This window comes from Malaclemys terrapin, chromosome 4 (genome assembly GCF_027887155.1).
Source record: "Malaclemys terrapin pileata isolate rMalTer1 chromosome 4, rMalTer1.hap1, whole genome shotgun sequence".
In the NCBI taxonomy this organism is placed as follows: Eukaryota; Metazoa; Chordata; order Testudines; family Emydidae; genus Malaclemys; species Malaclemys terrapin.
In genome coordinates, this window is record NC_071508.1 from 89,492,706 (window position 1) to 89,519,702 (window position 26,997).

Sequence of the window (26,997 nt, forward strand, 5' to 3'; positions counted from 1 at the left end):
ACTACAAAACACCGGTGTCACAGTAACTAGATGCAGACAGTCTCAGGGCAGAGCATCTTTTTCTTGCTCAGGTCTGGAAGCCTTTATACTCAAGAGTCTCGTTGCCATGATTCTTGGCAAGCACAAGGAGAAAGCCCTGACTGATCCGCAGGAGAACTGAATTCCGCTCCTGATGACATTGTTCTATTACGCACCTCAGGTACCTTTATAAATAAAATAGAAATCTGATTTGTAAAAAAGAATATCCAAGTTCACACAAATCTCTTTATCCACTGATTTGGCTCAGTCTATACTGACAGGGTGAGGTGCAGAATGTGGGATGAGGAAATGGCAGCAATGGACAGAAGCCTAGTATAACTCAGTCCAGATAAGGAAAGTGCAGGAATGGAGGCAAACACACTGAGAGAGAGGTGGGGTCCAGCCTTGCTACTCCCTCGACTTCCCCAGGGCTATGGCTAAATCTCCCCATCCTCATCCGAGCTGCCACTGCCACTGCTGTCACTGCTGCTGCTCCCCTCGTCACTGCTCTCCTCCCGCTGCGCTGCTGCTGCCGCCGCCGCCGCTTCCTCCTCTTTCTCTCGCTGTTTCAATGCTGCTGCCTTCTTCTCCTGTTCCGCATGGCTCTTCATGTGAGCACTGCGGCTTTTCACCTTGTAGAAGACCCTGAGGAAGAACACACACATGTACCTGTTTGCTCAGTCTCTCCGTACCTCCTCTTCCCTCCCTTGCCAAAGGGGCTGTCGCATCTCTGGTTTGAAGTCTATAGACTACAGAGAAGGACCCTGTATCACCACCAACACGGAACTACCACAACTATGACTGCTCTCACTCCCATTCCGTACGCAGCGGTGTGGTGCAGTAGATGGGGCACTAACTTAGGACTCAGGAGACCTAGGTTCTGTTTTTGGCAGACAATGTGTTGTATGACCTTGGACCAGTCATTTCACCTCTCTAGGCCTTGATTTTCCCTCCCACCCTTTATCGGTCATGTCCATTTAGATGCTAAGCTCTTGGAGGCAGGCTCTGCCTCTCACTATGGATCTGTACACTGCTGAGCAATAATGGCCCCCAGTTTATTAGGCACAACTGTAATACAAATAAATAAGCCAGCAAGCAGACAAACAATGACCAGTGCTCTCTTTTTTGCACTTCTCCCCCCAGGGTCAATGTTTTTTGCCTTTTGCCCTTTGTGGTTTCCATTCTCTCTCTATCCTCTTCTCCCCTGCAATAATTTCTCAATTTTAGTGGCACCAAATAGACTTGAACACCATTAAGAGTCTCCTCCTGTGAGCGTCCAGGCTAGAGAGACAACAGTGACACTTCTCAAAGCTGTGCTACTTCAGGGCCTAGTGGAGAGGTATCCTGCCAGTGCCAGCTAAGTGACCCCCACACCGTGGAAACCTGTCACCACCACTGATGACTGAATTAGATAAAGATGTCATTCCTTCTGGTTCTCCTCATCTCCTCCCAATCCTGCTTCTGTATTTAAAATGGTGAGGAACTCCTGGTATTATGAGACTCGTTATTCTTTGGGATTAAGCAATTTAGGCAGCAAACTGAACTTTCTTGGCTGGAGTCACGGAGGGAAAGTAATATACATACAATACGCACAAGAGACCTGTGTAAATTTAATCAAACCATTTGTTCACCCCTTACCTGGCACTTGCTGCTATCGTAATGATAATGTGCTACATGCCTATAGTATTAGTCATCTGACAAGTTCTTGAAGTGCTTTTTCTGCTATACAGGAATCTCTCCACACACCAGTGAAATGTAAACACTGCTGAGATGGGACGTGCAGCCGTTTAACAGCACACAGCAACATTAAAGCATACATTTGGGGGGGGGGGGGGGGGGAAGAGGAAGCGCAGAATGTGATCATCCAAGTTGTAATCTGTTCAGGGCACTTGGGTTAATATGCCCATGATTATGAAAATACTATGGGACCTTTGACAACCTTGAGTCATTAAGGACCAACTGTTTTTAAGATCTAATCTGAAAGACAGAGCACCAGTGGTGGTAAGCTGTTCATATTATTGCCTCCATTTCCAACAATTTATTGTACATCTCCACAAAAACTGCTTCTCAAGCTAATGTTCCTTTAGTACAACGTTCCTGTGATTGTCATTGTCAATGCATTTACTCTTACCTGCCACATTTTTTACATGGAAACGTGTTCTCTTGGTTCTGAGCTTTACTGGGTGTGTCTGGTTTTGGCTTTGGTTTCCGTCTCCTCCTCTGTACTGGGGGAGGAGTCTTTTGAGGCTTCACTGCTGCCTCCTTAGGCTTCCTTACAGTCCTACTGCTGGCTTCCCCTGGGGCATTAGACTCCTCGGTTCTTGAAATAAGGATCTCATTGACCTACATGGAAAAGAGACAGTTGTTAAAGCAAACTGAAAAAGAGGCATCTCTGGAATAAAGGCTGCTGGCTGAACTCTGACCCCACAGTATTCCAATCCAAGCGATCCCTAATGAGAAACTCTCTCTGATATTTCTAGCGCCACTCATCCTCCTCTCTGAGCACCAGTCCCAGGGCATTGCATAGGATTTCATCACATTCTTAGTCACCACCTCTCCCTGCCCATCAAGTCATATAGAACACCATCTGGATGCTGGTAATACTCAGAGTTATTCCAGTTCAAGCTCCTTCCACCAGGAAAAGTTAAAGCTGAAGATACTTTGTCTGGAACTGTCTATCTTTATTCAACATTTTCCAAACTGTTAACCGGGGGTGTAGAAAGGACTGGTGGGGGGAAGCACATGCAGTTCAGTGCAACACTGACCACTTCATTGGCTTGTAGTGTCTGCGTGGCCTTGGGAGGCACTGTGCTCTTCCTATCATCCAACTCTTCCTCCTTCTCAGACACTTCCTCCACGTGCGTATGTTCCTCATTGTAATTCTCCTTTCTGGGAGGAAGAACACGTGCAAACCTATGCGAACTCTTGACAAGAAGAAACGATAAAGAGACACAGTTAGTATTTTCTTCTTCGAGCTTCAGCTCTATGGCAGGTCGAGGTAATTATGTGAAAAAGGATAGGAGGCTGAGCCTAATGAACTGTAAGAGCGCTCATGTAGCTGCATTATGCTGACTGGAGAGAGCGCTCCTGTCGACACAATAAAACCAGCTCAACGAGCAGCGATAGCCATGTCGGCAGGAGAGCATCTCTCACTGACAGAGCGCTGTGCACACCAGCACTTACGCTGGTAAAACTTATGTTGTTCAAGGGGGTGTTTTTTTCTATACCCCTGAGTGACAAAAGTTTTGCCGATATAAGTGGCAGTGTAGACATGGCCTTTGAATCACAAGCGTTTCTAATCAGACAATTACTTAAGGAATCTATGCAACAGTTAGGACAATATTTATTATTTCTTGTATATATGTAGCATCAGTAAAATTATAAAGAGTGAACTGTGATTCAGTCTATGAAGTTTGCATTTGGCACCGAAGCCAAAAGCAGGCAAGGGGGTTGGGTGGTTACCTTGATATCAACCTCAGCTTCATCTTTCATAGACTTCTCATTAGTGGCATCAATGTCCCCGAAGATTAAGGTCCCATTCCGACCAATTTTCACTTGTTTTTTGTATGTGTAGTAAAACTCTACACACTGGGCCACCGTCTTGGTTTTTATCTGGTGTTTAAAAAAAAATTAAAAAAAGGGGGGGAAAAAGGAAAACTCCCTTTAAAAGGTGTATTAATACTCATTAAAGGTGTAATTACAAGTCACTTTACATTGTAATTTTCTTTTCCAACAAAATCTTTCTATTATATGAAAATTGTTTTAAGTTCTTTACACTGTGTTACATTTCCAACGAATCTTTTCTTTGGCCTCCACTGGAATTACTTAGGGCTAGATTCTGGCACCTTTACTCACACTGAGCAGCACTTTAGACTGAATAATCCACAAATTTCAATGGGGCTACTTGCACAATACGGTACTAGTCAACACAAGGATGACAGAACTGGCACTGAGACCTGGTCTACACTAGGAAATTAGGTTGATATAATTATGTCTCTCTGGGGGTTGAAAAACCTACACCCGAGTGACCAGGGCCAGATTAAGGCAGGGGCTTTAGAGACTGCCGCCCAGAACCCTGGCTCAAGGGGGGCTCCGCAAAAATAAATCACAGGCTGCGATCTCCAAATCCAGGCTGCTAAAAGTCCCACAGCACAGCGGGGTGGCTCAGGCAGGATGCCTGCATGCTCTGGCCACAGGCTGCTCCCACAAGCGGCTGGCTGCTAGCACGTCTCTGTGACCCCTGGTGTGTGTGTGTGGGGGGGGAAGGCAGCTCCGCATGCTGCCCCCGCCCTCAGCACCATCCCTGCAGCTCCCAATGGGAGCGGCCAATGGGAGCTACGGTTACTTGTGGGAGCAGGCAGTGCACAGAGACATGCTGTCCCCCTCCCCGCAGCTGCTTCCGGGAGCAGCGTGGGGCCATAGCATGTAGGCAGCCTGCCTGAGCCCCGCTGCACTGCAGCCTGGGAGCTGCCTGTAGTAAATGCCTCCTGGCTGGAGCCTGCACTTTGGACCCCCTCCTCCACCTTCAACCCCCTGCCCCAGATCAGAATCCCCTTCTGCACCCAAACTGCTTCCCAGACCCCACACCCCCTCTTGTACCCCAGTCCCCTGCCCCAGCCCCCTTATGCACCAAACTCCCTCCCAGGAAAAATACCCACAAAGTCCAATAGGCCCGGGGCACAGAAGAGTTAATCTGGCCCTGCGAGTGACACACCCAATCGGCTGTATACAACCGATTTCTATAAAACCGGCTTCTATAAATTCGACCTAATTTCATAGTGTAGACATACCCATAGTTAAACCAACCTAACCCCTGGTTTAGACGGCATTAAGTTGACGGGAGAATTCTCCTGTCGACCTACCTATCGCCTCTCAGGGAAGTGGAGTCCCTATGCAGATAGGAGAACCCCTCTGATCAACACAGGTAGTGTCTTCATTGAAGCGCTACAGCAGTGTAGCTGGAGCAGTGCCACTGTAGGGGTTTATGTGTAGACAAGCCCGAGGATATGCCTACACTGCAGGTAAGAGTCTCTCTCAGCATGAGTGGACACACACTGTGTGGATGTTGTGGCTGGAGCTTGGGCTCTCACGCTCATGCGTTCCCCTAGACTTAAAAGTCCGAGCTGCAGACTGAACTGAAATGTCCAGACTGCTATTTTGAGCTAATTAAGCTCAAGCCCTGGAAGTGAGCGTCTGTCTACCCAGGTTGGGAGGCTCGCAACCAGCTGCAATGTAGACATACAAAGATAAATGGGTGCTCCCTAAGGGTATCTACAACATCGCAATTGAATTGTCAGGCCTCAGAGCAGACTTGCAGCTTCCTGGGAGGTATTTCGTTTCCAACAGCATATTAGCTAAGGAACAACCGGAAAGCAAGTCTAACAGATAGGGAGGAAGGCTTGCAGAGCTTTTTATTTCTGTACCCATCTGGAAACACATGATTATCAGCAGACCCAGGAACGATTAGACATTTTCTATCTGTGACGTATTTGAGAGTTTGGAGGCAGAGTATCAGCTTTTGTTAATGCCTAGGCTTTCACAAGTTAATACAAAGTTTTGCATATTTGTTATTTATTCATGAGAAATTTGAAAACTACTCCTGACTTTCTTTTTTTCTGTAGCTTTCCCTCCAATGAAAACATCTTCATGATGGGTTAAAATGGAGAGGAGGCATGTACTAAAAGGACATTTTTACTATCTCTAATTTTTATAGATCACTGGAAGTAAAACTACTAGATATTTCACCAATCACAAATCCATTTATTATTATTCCTGTGGGGATTCTGCACCAAAAAATTCTGCATATTTTATTTATCAAAATAATGCAATATAATCACATCAGTTTCACTTGTTTTGGTAATTTATTTGAACTACAATGCAGAAAAAAAAAGTCACAATAACTATTCAGCATTTCCTAAACACATGAAAGTTGAGTTACAAACACTTCGTAACTAATACCCTGCATTCTAGTTATAATCCCGGATTTTCATTACATTACAGAACGCCAAACAGCAAAAAAGTAGAATGTCATTTTAAATTGCTCAGAGACTTCCACAGATAAAAGTCAGACAATACTAATCATTGTCCTGGACCTGGCTGGGTACTTTGGGAAGTGCTTGCTTCTGATTGTCCTGACTTTTTATTGACTGCTTGGTAAACTTTTTATTTGCCCTCAAACCTTTTTTTTTTTTTTTTTTTTTAAATGGGAAAGTAAAATAAATCCTGAGCTGTAATCTAACCCCATTGTGCCACTTTGGCACAGGAAAAAAAGTGAGAAAGCACATAGATCTTCCTAGCTGATTCCCTTACTGTCATTTATCATAAGGATCCTTTACATCATACTGGCAATGTAGGAACCTAAACCTTTCACAGGTTTTAGGCTCCTAGGGGAATTGACTGAGAACGGGAACAGTTAAGGAACAACAGGAATATTAACAATGTTACTACACAGGCAGGCTGCTACATTTCTGCCTGCAGGAAAGAGCCTTCTTCCTGCATAATAAAAAGACCTATCCCTCCACACCCCTGGCGAGCCACAGTAGCAAGCAAGAGGGACAGAGTCTCTCTCGCTTGTTGGCAAGCAGGCACGCCCGCCCAGCCCCTCCCCGTGATGGTGATCGTCTCCCCCGCAGGCACGCCCGCCCAGCCCCTCCCCGTGATGGTGATCGTCTCCCCCGCAGGCACGCCCGCCCGACCCCTCCCCGTGATGGTGATCGTCTCCCCCGCAGGCACGCCCGCCCGACCCCTCCCCGTGATGGTGATCGTCTCCCCCGCAGGCACGCCCGCCCGACCTCTCTCCCCCTGCAGTGATTTGCGTCTCTGAGGCTGCTCCAGGGCCAGGCACATTGGAACTGACTCACTGCCTGGACTACCAGGGAAAGAGGCGCATGTCCCCCTGCAGATTTCTTTGGCATTTTTCTGTACAGGAGGCCATATTAATTCTGCACCCCTGCAGGGGCACAGAATTTTGTCAGGAGTAATCTATGGGCCATTTTACCACAATAGGAATTTTTCCCATTCAGTTTTGTAACTGGGCTACTTGAGTGTTACTGGAGCACTACCATCATTTTATAAATATATTCTGTGTAATTGATCTGTGCCCTGGGCTAAATGAGGGAGATTGGATTGATAAATTGGGGGTGGGATCAATAAGTAGCACTATATTTTCAATTTTTTTTTTTTAAGTTTAATCACTCCAAGGAATTTGGGGGGGGGGGGGGGGGGAGAAAAGAGGAGGAGGGAAGAAAAAACAAAAACCCACAGCACCCAAGAGGGAATGCAGTATATTTTGTGTTGATGGTGTCACTGTCAGCACCAACTGCATCAGCTCAGGTCAACCCTTCCACAGTGCATTAAGTAATTGGCAGAGTAACTTACAAGTTTCTGGACCAGGAAAAAGTCTTTCTTGTAGATTGCAATGCCTTTGTTGAAAAGTTTCTTCTCATCAACTTTCCACCTGTCTGATCCTATAAGTAAAGAAGTTTAAACTGAAACCTATTTCATTTCAAGCTTTTAGTCTTCTAGTTGTTTTTTCTTTAGGTTTTCTTTAAATAAAACCAGCCCAAACGATATGCAGTTCATGACACATCTGAAGTAGTCTTAGTACAATAAACACTTTTTCACCTCCAACAAGAAAACACACAATCCAGAATGTCCCTTAGCTCTCCCACATTCTTTCTTTATCCACACAGCCACAGTGGAAAGTACTCGGGTAGTGTCAAAGAGCTGTTGTACTTGTAATGTGAACAGACGTGTAATTTTTGTGCGCTAGAGATGGAGCTATTGAGCTTCTCTCTACCCTCACCAGACCAAGGTCTCCCAGGGTTACCTAGGGCCATCCTTGGTCACGAAAGATACTATCTTGCAATTGGTTATATATTGAGTGAGGGGACAGACAGACACAGCTGCATCAGACACTGCAGTTTTGCTTCCATAGAGGAAACAATTAGATGCAATAACCTGCTAGTCTCTGTACTCTCGAACATCCTACTGTAAGCAGCATAGGTTACTAGCGACTGGAAATTCTCCCACTAATACTCTCTCTCAATTCCCTGCTAGGAATTCATGCCACAGAGGTTGCAGTTCTGAGATTTGGACAGTCCTTCCATCACCCATAAGCCTCCCTTCTGTGATCGCTCTCTGTGAAGACATCTAGTCCCTTGACAAGCCTGGGTATACAAAAAAGTGGCCCAGTGACTAACGGCCTTGTGGTGTGTGCAGCACACTAGCAAATCCTAAGTGTCATGACAGCTGCAGGCAAGAATCCCTGCAATTCACCACTGCACTCATCCAGGCAAGGGACGATGTCTGATTCCTATAAAGCTTCCTGAAAAAAAAAAAAAAAAAGTATGACACTGTATCAATATTAAAAGAGCAGCAACAACCACCATCACCTGCTGTGCAAAAGGGTGAAAAAATCCCTATCTGCAGCTAGGGCTGCCAGCTACAAAGGAAGCAGAGGCAGCCGCGATGAGTTCCCCTCAGCATACCTGTGTAGTGATAGTCTGCCAGTGGGTGGTGTGGCGATCTCATTGGCCTCTTCAGCAGCAATTTGGTCAAAGTAGCCTAAGAGACAGTACAACAACAGAATTAGCTTCATATAGGACACTAACTTATACAGGTATTACAACAAAGAACATCAGGCAATCCCCTTAGTATCATACTCTACCAGCAGGTCAATTGTATTAAAAGCTCTCTTTCCCACCCTATGCTCTAGCATTTGGAACAGCGACATGTGAGTCAAGACACCAGCATTCCAATCTTGACTCTCTGGTACCTTGGACAAGTGACCTCACCTCTCCATGCCTCCACTTTTCCATCTCTACATTGGGTAAAATACTACTCACCTACTCTAGCTCATAAAAGGTGTTGAGAGACATGATTATTATTCCCACAGATGAAAGGCCTTATAGAAGTATTTTCTTATGTAGTGATGATCCCATGTAGCATGTGGTCTCTTACAAAGCCAGTTCCCACTGGCCACACTCCTTTGCAGATTCAGGACACCAGTGAAATGGGTTTAGAAATCTCAGTTCACTTGAGTAAACAATATTCCAAAATAAAATGGAAGGATCACTTCAGCAGAAGAAATTTATCTCAGAGACTATAAAGCCACTCAATTGTAGTCACTTTTTATTTGCACTTAAAACTATAGCTACAATTTGTTCTGAAGTTAGAGAGGATTATGAAAGGCTGGTGCACTAAACAGCTACACTTTGCAATTTTACAGCATTTACCAAAGAAATCAGTGTTTTATAAACATAAATGGTTACAAACTGCTGCAAGGTTGATAAGCATATCCATTTCACAGATAGACAAAGAGAGGTTACGTGACTTGCCTAAGGTCACAAAGAGAGTCAGTGACAAATGCAAGAATTGAACCTGGGAGTCCTAACTCCCAGTCCCATGCTGTAAAACCAGTAGACAATGTTCCCTCGAATGAGACTTGGCTTCCAATTTAGATGGCAAGTGAATTTAGTTTAGCAATTTCAGCCACTTGATCCCTGCAAGCTAAAAACAGAAACCACATACAGTCTGATGCAGTTTGACATTTTTAGCAGTCTCTGCTTAGGAGAGGCCAAAGACTGAAATAGCGAGGATGGTGCAGGTCAAAATAGAGGTGCATCAGCAGAGCTGTGCGGGGCCACGTTCGGAATAGCGACAGGAAGAGGTGATGAGCATTAGGATTCAGATGTATTGGCAGAACTGTGTAGTGCTTTGCAAGCTTCCTTCTTTCAAATAAGCTTCTTGCTTGTGCAATCAGTCCTTGATTATAGTGATCATTAAGGTCTCTTCCCACAATCTCAAAAGATAGACAGAAGATTGAAGAGGACTCACCAGAATGTTTCCCTTTGCTTCATGCAAGACGTGCAGCGCCAGCTCCTGATTGGTACCAGCCCCAGGAAAAATACTTGAACAGGCAGCAGTTAGCAGATTTTCCACTATTACCAGGAAAGTGCCATCAAACCAAAAAAAGAAATGGGGTGGAAGAAGCAATTAAGATTAAGAGGAAAAAAAAAAACTTTAACCTGTCTGGTCATTCAGTGACAGACCTGCGGGTGGCTATATTACAACAGAAAAACTTCAAAAACAGACTCCAAAGAGAGACTGCTGAGCTAGAATTGATATGCAAACTAGACACAATCAACTCCGGTTTGAATAAGGACTGGGAATGGCTGAGCCATTACAAACATTGACTCTATCTCCCCTTGTAAGTATTCTCACACTTATTATCAAACTGTCTGTACTGGGCTAGCTTGATTATCACTTCAAAAGTTTTTTTTCTCTTAATTAATTGGCCTCTCAGAGTTGGTAAGACAACTCCCACCTGTTTATGCTCTCTGTATGTGTGTATATATAGCTCCTCAATATATGTTCCATTCTATATGCATCCGAAGAAGTGGGCTGTAGTCCACGAAAGCTTATGCTCTAATAAATTTGTTAGTCTCTAAGGTGCCACAAGTACTCCTGTTCTTTTTACACCCTTGTGTGATACAATTAAACAGGCCTAAACCCCCGCTGTAGAGAGAATTCTCCCCACGACCTAGCTACTGCCTCTCTGGGAGATGGATTATTTGCACCGAGGGGAGAGAACCCCTCCTGTCAGTGTAGGCAGTGCAACTGCATCGCTGCAGCATTTTAAGAGTAGATGAGCCCTGAGATATTCTGCTTCCTTCCCCAGACCTGAAGAGCTCGCCGTTGCTCAAAAGCTCATACCTTCCACCAACAGAAGTTGGTCCAATAAAAGATATTACCTCATCCACCTTTTCTCTCTCATATCCTGGGACCAACACAGCTACAGCAACACTGCAAACACAGAGTTGAATGTAATGCCTTGCTTCACTCAGCCAATGATCTAATTTGTCCCTTCTGCCCTTTCAGGTCTATGAATCCTTGGTCTCCATAATTTTCCACAAGAAGTTTTCAACAACACTCAGTGAAACTTGACACTTGATCAGTAGTGTGAAGTTATTTAAAATGGAGCCTAAAGGTAGAGGACAAGCTACCCTACCAAAGCTGCTACTTTTTGTTTGGGGTCCATTTACCAATCTCTCCAGATCCTTACCATTCTCTTGAGTAGTTTGGTTGATTTCCAGGTCCCCCCATGGCTGCCACACCACGTCCGCCTTATGCTTGTCAGCTGATGCCAAAGATCTGTCTTGGAGCACAGGGATTTCTGCTTGAAACCGGGATCCCACGTTGATTCGCCTGGGAAATGGAGAACAAATAATGACAATGACCACCTCACAATATCTAGAAGGCACCTATCTTCTAAAAACACAATCGATCCCAAAGAGATTAAAACATAGGCCACGTGATAGCCATAAGGCAAGAACAACATTCAGTAACTAGTACTACTTGAGTCAGACCTAAGACTGTGATCTAGAGGCGAAAGGCTCTGTGCCCTATCACCAATTTCTAGTGTTGTTTTATTAATTATGTTGTTCTATTTAACGAGAGGGTCCCTTAGAACTGCTGAACTTCAACTCAGTCTCTAATCTGAGGTCTGATTACTTACAAAGCACCCAGCTCTAATACAAATCAAGACCATTCAAGCAGTGTATTAGGTTCTAGTAGTTTTCCATTGGTTCTCCTAGCTGACCAATGTACAGGACAGAAGCGGTGCTACCCAGACTTGAAATCAACAGAGAGATTTGATTACAGGAGGAAAGGAGAAGAAAATCCACAACCAGCCCCACTGAGCACAACTACACACTGTACTATTTCATGAGTCCAAATATGAGCACAACCTTTGACTACCCTCTTTTCTACTTCATATCTCTGCCATCATTTGACTTACTGAGCAGCATTAACAGATGCTGAGATAGAGTGAGCAACTGAACCACAAACAGGCAACTCAAAACAAAGTATAGGATAAGTATGAACTATGGTCACGTGCTGGCAGACCCAAATATAAAAATTAGTAGATCACACTAAAAATATCTTTTCTACAGAATAAAAATGACTCCTGTCATCTTTTCCTCCATTTTTTTAAAATTAGTTCCAAGAAAGGATTTAGAATTAGAATCACATTATCAGGCATACACAGATCTGCCATCTGCAGGGAGGTGAGGTGAGGCTGAATGTCACAGCACAGGCGGTTACAGTGCTCAAGAAGTCTGTTTCCAAGAAAAGCTATTATGCTGCAAAAGAATTTATTTCAGAGATGGGATGAATAACGCTCTGTTAGTCTAAAGACCAATTACATTACTACTTGCAACAGTTATTGATAATGCCCAGTGCCCTGAGCCTGTAAACACTTATGCACATACTAGCTTAACTTCAGTGGAACTTCTCATGATTGTAAACACGACTGGGCCAAATAGAAAAGTTAAGCATGTGTGTTTTTGCAGAATTGGGGCCCCAAGAGAGATTGCAAGGTAGATCCTTGCATCCCACTCCTTGAAATGGAATTGTCCCCATTACCTGCTCTATCAAGCCATGCAGGTCATGAGGAGGGGTAAAGCAGGTAAGTGGAATTAGCACCGGAAAGGGAACTCATGAAGACATTGATACAGAAGATAAATGTTAAGTGTGACAAGTTACCTTATACGAAACCATGAAAATGTTAAACTGCAATTTTGATATACTTAGATAATCTGATCAGTTTTAAAAGGGGACTACATCAGGCCAAGAACAGATTAGAAAAAAGAAAAAAAAAGTTTGGGGGCCCAGGAGAACGAAAAAGCATCAAGAACACCCTCAATGGGTAATATTGCTGGAAAAAAACAAGTCACTACATACCCACAATGAAAAAGTCAAATCTACCTTTCAGAGGCATGATTTGCAGATATGGACCTAACTGAACCAGAGGGCCCACACCACAATACCCTATGATGCCAAACATTTTACAAGTAGGCACAGAAAATAACCATTACTTTTAGTCTTCAACCTGACCTCTCCAATGCTTGTTCCGCTTAAAACAAAAGTGCAAGAAATTTTTGGCCATAAAAGCTTAAGCAAAATGATGGATCTGACTGCAACCTGAAACCTCCAAAGATAAAGTTTCACAAATTCCAATGAAGGATCACATACTTTGCTGGCACAATTCTACTGATTACACTACGGAGCCTATGCCCTAGTGTTGATACAGCATACACCAACAGGAACATCACTGTCTGAATAGCTATGTCGACTTCTGTCACCACAGCTATGCCTATGCTGGTGGTTTAATCAGCATAGCTATGACGGTCAGGAGTGTGTTTTTTCACACTCCTGACTAGCATAGTTATGCTGATATAAGTTTTAAGTGTAGACCAAGCCCCATATTGGATGGAATTTGCAAAGGTGCTGAAAATGGTTCCATCTCATGTACAATAGTAGTTAAACCATTTTCAGCACCAGTTGCTATAAGTTCTAGAATCACCAGATAGTAGCAAGATAAAGTAGGGAGAAAATGATTAATGCAATTTATATTTTTAGGTTTAAAGGCTCCCCTTTGTTTTGCTAACTCAGTTACTATTACTGAAAAGAAAAGAAAAGAAAAGAAAAGAAAAGAAAAGAAAAGAAAAGAAAAGAAAAGAAAAGAAAAGAAAAGAAAAGCCCTATGAATTTGTTCCTGAAGCTGGTTACATTCTGAAAATTAACTATGTTTGTCCATTCTGTGCTTTGCCTTCCCTTTAAGAAGCAATATTTCCTAACTCTTAAAAAAGTATACAACATGCAGAATAATGTTTATGCATGGCGGAATGACATAGTGACCCTATCACCTTTAGTTAACTACAGTAGTTCAAATTCAGCCCAGCAACTGAACAGTAGTGATGGAAAATAGTTACCACTGTGGCAACTGTTCAGTGGACCATAAGAAATTATATTTAGTGCGTGGATCATCAATAGATTTACTCTGCCTCAATTTTAAAAAAAGAAAACCCTACACTTTTAATAAAAAGACACTCATAGGAGTGAGTTTGTACGTTTCTAAAAGATAAACCAACAAAAGGGGACCCTGCGGCACTTTCTTATCCTCCTAAATCTGTAAGCCGTGTAAGGAATACATGCTTGCCATCAAGCAAGGAGGTGGATTTTGTATGACTGTATTGATACTTACGGTTCAATGCTGACTGGGGTGGCCTCCCCCATTACTGAAAGGATGGGAGGCGTGACTTCTGAACTATCTGTAAGACAAGCAACAGACTTGCTCAAAACTCATCAATTTTATGTTTGGGCCAGATGTGGAAGTGTGTGAACACTACATCGGACCACAGACTTTCCATCACCCAAAACAGGCACTCAACTGCTAAAGAACAGTAAGCTGAAGAGGGATTTTTGAATTTTCACCCACCATTTCATTCTGGTCCACCATTTTCATTACAGTAACCCATCCCTTAAAGCAAACTCTTTCTCATACTTCAGCTAAACTAATCCCATGCTTGAGAGAACAACTAACTCTTTCAAGACTAAATCTTTTCTTTAGGAAGTTAGTAGCGGGTGCAGGAGATCAATGGTGTAACATCTCCAAATATGGCAGCATCACTTCTGCTACATCCCACTTCCCAGAGTCTCCCAACAGGAAGCTCCACATCCAGCTATCCATAACTGTCTAAGAGAGCCATAATTTCCTTCATGTTGGCACTCAGCCTCCCACTCCCAACAAGACAAAGAAAGGAACTTACTAGATCTCAGCAGAGTTCTGTGAGTACTTTTAGGGGTCATTGGAGGTGGAATTGAGAGACCACTAGCAGAGAGAATAGCATTGAAATACAGCCCAGATCCTTCTCTCACTGGGCTGAGAATCGGTGGAGGTGTGTAAGGAGGAGGCTCAAAGTTCCTATCTGAAGGGTGATCTGCAAGGCGCACAGGTGAGCGTAAGTGGCTCTGATATGGAGTGATGTTGGAATAGACTGGAGGGACAATGAAGGTGCCTGCTTTCGGTGGTATGAAGAGTGGCTCAGGTCTTGGGCGCTGCTTTGGTTTCCGGGAAAAGCCCTCTGATTCTTCCTTTGGAACAGCATCTTCATGCTACAAAAAGAAAAATCTTTTTAATATAACCTTCTAAACCAGGGGTTCTCAAAGTGTGGGTCACAATCTCATTTTAATGGGGTCATTAGGGCAGAAAGCCCCAGCCCAGAGGTCCACAGGCAAAGGGAAGCTGAAGACCCAGCCAGCCCGCCCACCTCTCCGCAGGTGACTGTGGGCTGAAGCACTGAAAAAACAAACAAACAAATACAGGTCAGGTCTCGTTGTTGAAGAGGACCTCCGTCTTTACCTCAGCCACACAGAGCCCCACTTCAAGGATTTGTGTTCATCAATGCAAGTTCACCCCTCCCATTAGGTGCATACTTATTTTTTAACTACTGGATATAAAGATTGTCTTGTGATTGTATTGTGCATTAAAATATTTAGTGGCTACTTTTTGTTGATACGGCCTTGTAATGCATTTTTTTATTTAAAATACTAACTATTCTGAGTAACACAGGGTACAGGGATCGTGCAGTAATTTTTCTTGTCAGAAGAAAAGGGTCGCGGAGCAATGAAGTTTGAGAAATGGTGATCTAAACATAAATTGTATTTTAATGATGCCTTCAGATTGTTTAAAATATTTCAGTGAGATGACATGCTCAGTGCACTGCAGGATAGGAGCTGCTTAAGAGGCACTGCATGCAGCCCTAATTGGGGGGGGGGGGGGAGCAACTATTATTCAGCGACAACACTTCTGGTAGATTATAAAGTTGCGTTTACAGGCTCCAGACAGAGATCCAGTCTGATGCTGGCTTAGAAAGATGGTCATGAAGGGGGAAGATGGGATTTTAACAGAACTCTGACACACACAGATGACCCCACAGGGTCAGAGGAGGAATGAGTCACTTTGAATGATAGAACAGAGGAAAATCCAAGGGTCTTTTCTCAAAAGTCTGCAGCTGCTTAGAAACTATATCCTATTCGTCATCTCTCCAGCCAGCAAAATTATCCACTATAATCCTTTATCTCAATCTCTCTCTTCTGGCTAGATGCAATATTAAAATAAATAAATAAATAAAAAGTAGATATTGAGGGAACCCCATCAAGGGATTCTTATAACATCATGGTAGCCAGGTGAACAAAGGTCCAGTTTGGGACTTAGAACCCAAAAATAGGCACATAGTTTTACAACTCAAAGTTACCTGTGCATAAATGGTAAAAATGCCATTTAGCAGAGCTATGCTCTAAGTAAGGGAAGATCACTTGAATAGAGCAAGCTTCCAACAGCAAACACATTATTGACTCAGAGACACATTGTTTACCTTCATTTCCTCTAACCTGAAGACTTTTTGTGGGCACAGATTAGCCATCAGATGGCAGGGGTGCACATAAAAAAAATCCAACCCTCTACATATAGGACTCAGATATGGTCTCTGGATCAAATTCAGCCAAAAGATCAGGTGCCCCTTTCAAGTTTAGGAGATTCAAACTACTCATTCACAATTAAAAGTTGTTTCAACAGAAAGGATGAAGCTGGGCACATAGATCCAGCAGACTTCAGTCTCCCTAGGTCTATTAACGTGACCATACCTGGACTGAGGTTTCCATGTTGGAGCTGCGATTGGACCTTCTTCGGGTGACTATCACAGAGGGTTTGCGTTCAGAAAGACCTCGATCATTTGCCAGCACCCTCTGGAGTTTCCCTTCCTCACCCTTTTCCTTCCCAATAGCTTGCAAGTCGAATTTCTTCACTGGCACAGACACAGGCATGATTAGAGGAACAAGACTGCTATCTTCCCGGGGTCTCTTGGAGGCTTGTGGAGAACTGGCAAATTCCAAAACACTTTTGGCTGCTGAAGGTGCTGCAGCCACCACATTCTTCTTCTCTTCTGAAGTATCCAATTCCTGAAGACAAGAAGAAAAAAATCCCATATGCACCTTAAAAGTTTTAAATCACCCACCTTTTAATCAGACAATATGTCACTTTCAATCTAAATCTCTTATTTCAGGGTTCCCTGGTATTCTCAACATATCATTCTCTTAGCTGGAAAGTACTCAGAACTACAATACCTGGGAAAAAGGATCCTTTATCTGAACTATCTTCCAAAGTTGGCAAAACTACTTTAGAGTTGTCCCATTTATTTCAACTGGCGTTCGAAACAATATTGACTACTCTCTTGATCCTTCATTCCCACATCCATAGTTTTACATTTTGTTTTCCAGATTGACTTATGCCCTGCACATAACTTCCCTGATACTTCCCCATAAGTACATGGGGAAGTATTTTCATTATTTTGGGAACATCTGTATATTGCAGTTCCAAGTGTCTGACTTTTGATCCAAATTGCTGAACTGTAATATACCTGCTTTCCCTGGTTCTCCCTCTTCTTTGAATACTCACATAATTTAATTTCTTGACCAAAGAACTAAACTGACTTTTGTACTATACTTTATCCAGTGGAAATGTACCTGAATAAATAAATGAATAAATAAACCTCTTTCATCAGCTCTGTGGTCTTCTACCCTTCTTATATATGTTCTTTGCATAAGCTACAACAATCAGGTAGGTGCTTTTTGGATTTGTGCTCAGTAGATTTTCTGATCAGTGGAAATGAATCAACAATGGAAGCAGCATTTTATATTGTGGGACAGAAAACCACTGGACTAAGGAGAGCGGGGGAGCAGACCACACTCCCACAAACAAACATATGCCTTCTCTCTCTCACATGCATCCACCCACTGATCCACTGTAGTTAACCCCTTAAAAATGTAAGGTTCATTAGCCCCAGACTGACAGCTTTGAAAAATCTCATCTTGAATGTATAAAATTATCTAGAAGAGTGGGGTGTACAGAATCCCTTCCATTTGGGCCACTGTGGAATCAAACCCTTTTCACTGCTCATTGGGAAGAACAGACAGAATCGGTCATAAATATTGCTCTCTTTTAATCCTCAAGTTGCTAACCATGGCAATATGCAGAGGTGAAATTTCTTGTTTCAACGGTCAAATTCTATTTGATCTCCCCAAGCCTTTTCTTAAGTACACAACCAGATCTCTCTAACTGCACTCACCATGCTGGTGATCAGATTGCGTGTAATGCAGCTCTATTTGGATAAGTATAAGCATATTGTGGGTGGGAGGGCAATGGATAAGCAAGAGTACATATTTCACATTGCTAACTACTCCCCAGTTTTCTACCAAGCGTGCTAACAAGTAACTTCCTCAATAGGAATGGTGCAGCAAGGAAAAGGTGATCATGTTAACAAGGTCGATTAACTAACTGATGAAGGTTTTAGTTGGTCTTCTGTGGAACAGATTTAGCAGCGTGTGTGCACTTCCTCTGACTGCTCACAAAAACTGAATAAACTACACATCCCTGTATAGAGTGGATAGGCTAAGCAACCACTGAGCAAGCAGGAGATTAAGGGGAGGGGGGAAAATGGCAAAAAGGAAATGTTTTTATTTTCCTTGTCACTGTTCTCCAATACACCACTGCAAAGACAGTTCTATATCCTGAAATCCATGCTTTGTTCCCCACCACCTCCACCCCATTCAGCAATGAAGTCTTCAGAGAAAAGGATTCATAGATTCTAGGACTGGAAGGGACCTCGAGAGATCAATCAAGTCCAGTCCCCTGCCCTCATGGCAGGACCAAATACTGTCTAGACCATCCTGGATAGACATTTATCTAACCTACTCTTAAATATCTCCAGAGATGGAGATTCCACAACCTCCCTAGGCAATTTATTCCAGTGTTTAACCACCCTGACAGTTAGGAACTTTTTCCTAATGTCCAACCTAAACCTCCCTTGCTGCAGTTTAAGCCCATTGCTTCTTGTTCTATCCTTAGAGACTAAGGTGAACAAGCTTTGTCCCTCCTCCTTATGACACCCTTTTAGATACCTGAAAACTGATATGTCCCCTCTCAGTCTTCTCTTTTTCAAACTAAACAAACCCAATTCTTTCAGCCTTCCTTCATAGGTCATGTTCTCAAGACCTTTAATCATTCTTGTTGCTCTTCTCTGGACCCTCTCCAATTTCTCCACATCTTTCTTGAAATGCGGTGCCCAAAACTGGACACAATACTCCAGTTGAGGCCTAACCAGCGCAGAGTAGAGCGGAAGAATGACTTCTCGTGTCTTGCTCACAACACACCTGTTAATACATCCCAGAAGCACATTTGCTTTTTTTGCAACAGCATCACACTGTTGACTCATATTTAGCTTGTGGTCCACTATAACCCCTAGATCCCTTTCTGCCGTACTCCTTCCTAGACAGTCTCTTCCCATTCTGTATGTGTGAAACTGATTTTTCCTTCCTAAGTGGAGCACTTTGCATTTGTCTTTATTAAACTTCATCCTGTTTACCTCAGGATTTCTCCAAATTTCTCCAATTTGTCCAGATCATTTTGAATTATGATCTTTTACCTTCCCATGTGAGGGATTCACTATAAGACCAGTCTAAGCAAGCTTGGAAGAGAACATAGCTCCCAGTTATGCCCCTTAGTTCTTGGCCTCCTATTTCCTCATCTCACCATGTGACAGGATACTATGCCGCTTATGGCTATGGAACACTAGAGGGAGCAATGGAGTGATTCCTCTTATCTCTTATTCACCAAGAGATAGCGTGTCTTCCCCAACAAGTCCTATAAAGACTCCTACAGGCCTTTGCCCTATAGGTTAGCCAGATTTCTTCAGGGCTGTCTCAATTTGGAATTTTAAAAATTTATTTCATTTTTTTTTTAAATATTTTTAAATGATTTGTTAAAGATGTCATCCTTCATGTTTGACTGTGAGGATTAGTCAAGGGAGGCAGATTTTAAGAAAGAGGTCAGGTGAAACAAGCCATAAGAAACCAAGCCAAGTAGATTTACACCTGTTATTCTAAATTCTTGATCAGCTTGAATAGCTAGCTATATTTTATTTTGAGGGCCTAGGTTAGGAGTTTTATTCAATACCAGTGGAGTAAATTACACTGCTCAGGTAACCGCACTGCACTCTGAGGAGATCACTCTCATACATGTAAGAGTTTCTGTAACCGGGTCCCGTCCCCCACCCCGCTACCATTCCGGAGCGGACTCTGCAGTAGTCTGTATCCACAAAAACAACAAAGGAGTCCGGTGACACCTTAAAGACTAACGGATTTATTTGAGCATAAGCTTTTGTGGGTAAAAAAAAAACATCCGAAGAAGTGGGTTTTTTACCCACGAAAGCTTATGCTCAAATAAATCTGTTAGTCTTTAAGGTGCCACCGGACTCCTTGTGGTTTTCGATTAGGTTGACTTCCCTCACGTTTTTTCTCTGAGAGATGTATTTTTAGGATGTGATATGGTACGGGGGCTATTTTAGAAATGCTGTTTTGGTCAGGATGTATCCCTTACCTTGTCATTTTGAAGAGAAGCCAGCTCAACAGCCTTTTGTGCCAGAGTTAGCAGGTTGGCCTCTTGAGAAACACACCGTTTTCTTCGGGTGCTCTGGATCACACCACCTCTCACCCCCACAAAGTCATTAGTTCTCTGAGTGCTTTCTTCGGTCATTGCCACTTGCTTCTCCCCATCTCTGCTATTATAGGATGTGGCCGGCCTCTCTGTGTCAGGCTGGTTCAACTCGTTACTACTCAGGGTCTCCTTTTGTCCTAGGTGTGTTCTCGTGGGCTGTGGATAGCTACCCTTGTTGTGGCCCAGAGCTTCAGTCTCATGCTGAAACTGGAGTCCTTGCTGCTGTGGTTGCCAGTGATGCAGGAACAGATTGCTAGCTTGTTCCTCTACTGGTTTAGAAGCCAATATTTCTCCTGAAGAAGCGGATGGCAAAATGCCTTCCTTGGAGAGTCTCCTTGATCTCCTAGGAAAGGGTATCTGGGTCTGAGGTAGCACAGTCTGTTGGTTTTGCTCTGTTAGGGCTTTCAGGAGTTCCTGGTTCCTCTCCGGTTGCTGGTACTGGTGGGCCACCATATGATGCTGGGGTGCTGTTGCTGCCACATGGGGCTGTGCTATAGAAGCAGCTTGCTGGAGGTTGAAGGCTTGCGTGGTGGCCTGTTGCTGCTGTTGTGGGTAGAAGTTTTCAAACAGTTGCAGCTGAGGAAGAGACTGTTGTTTCTGCTGGGTCGTAAAGACTGGGTTGGAGGAAGCTGGGGCTTGTTGAAAGACATGTAACAATTCAGGAAGGCCTTGCTTCTGGCCTTGGTGACCGAACGCAAGCTGGAAAGGCTGTAAAGGTAGAGTCTGATTCTGCTGTTGCTGCTTCTGCATCTGGTGATACGAATTCATTTGAGCTTGCTGCCTGATTAGTGCTTGTTGTTCCAGCTGACGCTTCTGGGCCATCATCTGCTGAACAGCAGCATCTCCATATATTTCTAGCTGCTGCACCTCCATTTCTTTTTCCTGGCTTCTTTTCAGAGCTTCAGGATGGCCATAGAAACTTGGGGCACTGGCATTGTGGTGGACCCCTTTCTGACTGCCCCCATAGACCACACCATGGTTCCATGCCGCAGGTGAAGGCTGCCAACTGGAATCAATCCTCTCAGGCAACCTGTTCCCCATCAGTGAGTTCTGCCATTTGACAGCAGCCAGCTGCTGAGACATCATCATGGAATCCCCCCTATCTTGAGTATAAACAACAGAGTTCATCAAGGCAACATTGTTGGGAGCACCAGTTAAACCCCCTGCTTTAGAAAGCTCCATAGTTTGTGAAGCAGGTATTTCCCCTCCATGTCCATAGTACTGTCCTTCCTTCAGCTGCTGTTGCAGTTCTTTCGATGGCACAGCTACATCCTGCTCATTAAAATATGCAATCCGTTTTCCAGCCCTCTTGTTTGAAGACTTTTGTTGAGCCTGAAGATTCATGGTTCAGTCTATTCCCAGTTACACACACAGATTTACAACCCACCCATCTCAGAGACTGGGGGAAGAAAAGACACCAAACAGTTCACTTTCCCATCCAGTTCCAGTTTCGTACAAGTCCAGATGGAAGTGCCTCCACCTCCTTTTCCTCTGTGCGCCTTTCCCTTTCTTCTTTCTGCTCTTCTTCTCTGCAGTTCAGAGGATGCTGGAGTCCACTTGATCACAATGCCTGAAACAGAGATGAGCATCAATGAGTCACCAGTAAGGAGCACAAAACAGCAATAGGACATCAGATGGCATATACACCCTCAGAATCAGCAAACAGTAAGGTGTGTGCCTGTCTCTCCTTCCAAAAAAATCATGACCAGGAAAATCTTGCCCGTGGGGAATGGAGTGGAGGAAGATAATTTATTTATCCCACTCAAAAAGAAATAAAAAATATCAGAGTACTTTTGCACAACAAGAACAGCAGTTGCAAACAGCACTTCTGATTTCAATAATGAACACTTTAGCTCAGGAGTGCCCCAACTTAGGGCACGCAGGCCGCACAGGACCCACCACAACATTTCATAAGGCCCGCGTCCTGCTTCAACACAATATACTATCGGCCAATTCATCAGTGTTTTGTCGTCACGTTTACATCATTTTAGTTTATCCAAGTGTATAAATAGACAATACTGTACTTAGAAACAAATTATCTAAATACACATGAAACAAAATGAACTTAAAATATAAATCAAAACAGGTGACTTTTAAAATATGTAGGATCTGTTGGGCCCACACAAGATTGCGTTTAGGTTTATGTGGCCCTCCTGTGTAAGATGATCGGGCACCACTGCTTTAGCCCACTCTGAAGCCTTTTCTGTTTAACATTCCCACCTTCCTCTCATCAAGCCATTGATTTTTATTTAATTTCTTTCTTGTGAGCTGATCGATCTGCTTTTAATTCAAACCCTGAAAAAACAACAATGACTTGCTAAAACTAAAAAAGGCAAACAATTTAAATTATCTCAGGATTCCCAAATTTCCTCTCTGAGATGGTTTAAAAAAAAAAAAAAAAACACCAAAATCTTCAGCTGAACATAAAGGAAAGGTGCTCCATTCAACAATGGGAGAGGAAGGGAACTAGCCAGTAGGTGTACTGTGGAGAAATCATCTTGCTTCTGTAGCAGCCTATCAGCCAACAAATCCCTTAACAGCTCACTACAAGCAGGACCTGCCCAACCTGCTGTACTCTCAATGTCTTTTGCAGCAGTTGGAAGTTGCTATTTCTGCTAAGGGATTTCACACTGAATAGTGGTTCATGAAGAGTCTGGAGGCACCTTTAACGATCTTCAGACTAAATATCTGTCAGTGTACAACAGGAAAAGAAGGTCCCTCAAGCACATGAATACACATAATCAAGGATGAAAAGCCACAATAAAGGAAGCCATCTTCTATGGCACATACTCCAGAACGCTCATGGACTGGCACATTCTCTTAAAATGTGTGCTATTAATGACAGTAGTGCACCTTAAGCCTTGGATAAGAATCTTATTATTATCTTAAATTTAAATACATAGAAATACCAGCTCCCAAGTAATGAGGCTATCCCAAACCTAGATATCATGCCATGCCATCAGTATTCTCATAGACTCATCCAGTAAGTCACATTTTACAGAAGAATTATGTCTGAAATGTTTTCGATTTAAAATAATAAATAATAATAATACTATTTGTATCTAGCCACCTACAAAGCCAGTCTCTCTCAGCGAACAATCTAACTGTTCAGACCTCAGAGGGAGAGAAAATGCTAATAAAATGTTATAATCTCTAAAATGATCTAGAGCAAGTTAATAAAGCCATGATTCCAAGATAAAAAAAAACCTTGGGGCCTACCAGGACAAGAAGTACCATAAATCCCATTGGAAAAGTAGGAATCTTCACATTCCAATAAGAAATAGCAACCATTTCTAGCTCTCACGAGTCCAAGACTTTTTGATGGGGTGGGGAATGGACAGGAAGGCAGGGAAGAGATGAGGAAATTCTGCATTTGGAAGGGAAAAGAAGAACAGTTATGGCTAATGGTGTAAACATTAAAAAAAAAAATTTAAAGTATTTAAAATGGCAGCTGTTTGAAACTTAGTTTTGGAATTGCACTAGTAGTCCTGGGAAGATGGGATTAGTGGGCAAAATGCGAGAGGCAGTGAAAGATGCTCGAAAAAAAACCTATCGTGTGGCTATTACTACTACATATGGGATATGATGGTGCTTTTACTGTATTTCTTTTTTTTAAATTATTATACACACTATTTTTATAAATGATTCTTATCTACCCTGTATTTTTAAATGATTTAAATCAGATTTTAAATTTAAATATTTCCTTTTTAAAAATAAACCTGTTAAAATTAAATTAGAATTCATGACTACCTATATGAGGTCTAAATTTACTATCATTTATTAAAATAATTTTAATAAATTAAAAATAAGCAGAATCAATGAGCCCACCTCAAATTTAGTAATGAATTAGTAAGAAAGGACTTAAAATCTGCATTTTTATACATAAAATCAGAGGAAAGCATTTAACTTTTGAGGACAAGCTTTATAAATATGGTATATAATACATTAGATAGGTACATTATCTTCAGTCTTTACAACTGGAGTCAGTGTTGGTATTTACTTTTTCCCAAAGGTCAGTATTTTCAGTTGCTTAATGGAAAATATAATAGCTTAAATAAATACTCGGTCATTATTTATTTTAAATAGAAGGAAGAGGCCCCAGGAAGAGGGTAAATTTGGACCATATCCTTTATGTATGCTCAGTCTATTTGCAGGATGATGGGGACTCCACGTGCTTATACAGTCTACATCACACAAACACCAGTGAACAACATATGGCCAACTCACTGTTTGCACAGGACACGTAAGCATACAGAATCCAAGTCCTAGATTCCAGTTCAGCCCCTCATTCCTGACCTGTGCTGCAGAGGTTGATCTGCGTTTAACAGTTTTGAGGACAAATACATGGAGTCTCTTGGGGGTAGAAACATTTATTTGCAGTTGCTCTTTACATTTCCTCACCTCCTTCCCATTGTGAAAAGTCTGAATGACAGCCCACAAACGGACTCTATTATCTGGCTTGCACAGTGACCACAACCTTCCTTTTACTATCAAAGAGAAATGAATGATGATTGCAGCAAGTTGAGAACTGTGCTCAGTGTGGTGGATTTTTTGTTTGTTTGGTTTGGGGCATTGCTAAAATAAGATTCACCAAAGTTCAAAGCTCCCACCTGTGGAGCTGAATTGGTTGTAGAAACAGTGAGGAAGAGCAGGAAGCATAGATGCAGACTAGGAGGCCACAATTCCCATAAAATAATGAGAATGGAAAAAAAAGTACAGAGGGCTTGGGAGAAGGGAGAAAACACCATTAAAGAGTTTGTTTCTTCACTAATGCTTCCACGCTCAATAATATTTAACATTTAAATGGTTTATTTCATCCCAGAGAATCACAAAGCGCTTTACAAACCAACACACAATTTATACTCCATCCAGGATCACTTCAACCACTACAGAAAAGCAGCCTTCTTTGAGATGGCAAGGAAGCAAATGACACACACACATCGTGCCGTGTAAGGAAAACAAGGCCATTTCTTATGGAGTCTGCCATGGGATTTTAAAACCCACACAGAGCAGACAAGACATTTTTATTATTATTAATTAAAGACCCCAACAACAAGGTGCAATAAAATATTTTATATATTAAAAACGGACGTTAAACTGGATGTTCCCCTTTGCCCAAGGTCCTGTAACCTGAATCTCCTCAAACTTCACATGACTGCAGAGTAGATTTTAAAACTGGGAAGGGGGGAGGCAGGCACGGGATTTATGCAACTTCTACCTTCAATCTAGACCAAGCTTGGCTTCCCTGCAAGTGGAATCACGGCTTGCTGTTTCAGTAAGAACTGACTCACTTCCTCTGCCTGTTTTACTGCTGTTCTCTTCCCTCCTCCTACTCCTTCACCCTGGCCATAAGCAATGGAACTCTGCCACCTAGTATGACAGAGGCCAGGGCGTTCCTTCCTTCACCTAGCACAAACTCTCTCAGCTCATTTTCCAATCCCCTTTGGACAGCACGAAAATAACTCTAAAAGAAATGAGAGACACAGGAGATGGAAAAATTCTCTTTTTAAAATCCTATCAACACACAATGTAACTAGCCAAACGTGTTCAGTGAAACCCTGAAAATCCACATCCCACAAGATAAGAGATGCTTTAAAATGGAACCCAGGCTGCAAACATGAACACTCTTGGACAAAAGTAATAAATGTACATTGCTTAAGAGTATTAGTGTTATTTTTCCCCTTTGTTTTCTGCAGAATTGCTACAAATTAGCAGCACTGTTTAACTACAGTGTGTAAGGTTATACAAATAATAGTGCCTTATGATACTACTATACTTTCCAGAGCAATTGCAAAATATTTGTTTGGGGGGAAAAAAAATCAATTCCTTTGCAGTTTTCCTTCCTTTGTCCTTTTTGAATTCCTATAGTACTGACTATTCAAATCTAGCATATTGTTATCTGTATGAATTCATCTAAAACTTTAGCAGTTTCCTGTCCTCTTGCTAATGTTCAACAGACTGTTCTCAAACCAGATACCTGCCTCCCCTACTTCTTCACTGGTTTAGAATCTCTTGTAGAATTTCTCTTTCTGAATTGCACTTACTTTAGTTAGAACATCTAGAAAACCCTTCCTATTTCTTTTTCACCTGCTTCAGAAACCATCTATCAAGTGTATTAGTTATTTTTAAGCAATAAATGAAGAAAATCCTTCAGATCTCAGGTTCTCTCTTACAACATGATCAAGGCATGAGATTTTAAAAGATTTGTTGCTGACTGCAACACATTTCAAAGCGAGGATCTCAATCTTGGAAGGCGAAGGGGGTGTTGCAGTGAAAGAGAGAGGGGGGAAAAAAACCAAACACCATTGCTCTGCTTTGCATCATCTTCCCAATGATTCCTCCAGTCATGCAATACAGTGAAGTGAGAAACCAGAGGAAATATAGCTGGCTAAAACCCAATCCAGAGGGAATATTGATGTACAAGGGAAGTCTTTTTTTGGAGACAGATAAAAATTTGTTCTCACCCAACACTGAAGGTATCGGACTTAAATATAGTCAGGTTGTACTCTGGGTTCCATTCAGCTCCTCATCACTCCTAAAGGCCCTGAAAGCTGCAATGATCAGAAATGCCCTATACCTTCTTA

At 42.6% G+C, this 26,997-nt stretch overlaps 1 protein-coding gene across 4 annotated transcripts in view; it reads right to left on the reverse strand.

The window, feature by feature from the left end:
• Positions 1-244: 244 nt before the first annotated feature.
• The window catches only part of MIDEAS (mitotic deacetylase associated SANT domain protein), a 77,463-nt gene continuing 50,710 nt past the window's right edge, over positions 245-26,997 (reverse strand). For 3 of the 4 annotated variants that reach the window (XM_054024989.1, XM_054024992.1, XM_054024990.1), the window contains 12 exons: positions 20,297-21,983; positions 16,507-16,821; positions 14,631-14,976; positions 14,066-14,132; positions 11,084-11,226; positions 9,856-9,959; positions 8,508-8,583; positions 7,396-7,484; positions 3,481-3,630; positions 2,784-2,942; positions 2,150-2,361; positions 245-663 (listed from right to left, as the gene is read on the reverse strand). In XM_054024989.1, coding sequence (XP_053880964.1) covers positions 456-663; positions 2,150-2,361; positions 2,784-2,942; positions 3,481-3,630; positions 7,396-7,484; positions 8,508-8,583; positions 9,856-9,959; positions 11,084-11,226; positions 14,066-14,132; positions 14,631-14,976; positions 16,507-16,821; positions 20,297-21,757 — 3,330 coding nt within the window. In that variant the 5' untranslated portion in view covers positions 21,758-21,983 and the 3' untranslated portion in view covers positions 245-455. Of the gene's footprint in view, positions 664-2,149; positions 2,362-2,783; positions 2,943-3,480; positions 3,631-7,395; positions 7,485-8,507; positions 8,584-9,855; positions 9,960-11,083; positions 11,227-14,065; positions 14,133-14,630; positions 14,977-16,506; positions 16,822-20,296; positions 21,984-23,632; positions 23,703-26,997 lie in introns of those variants that run through there. The other variant, XM_054024993.1, reaches the window with a different exon arrangement.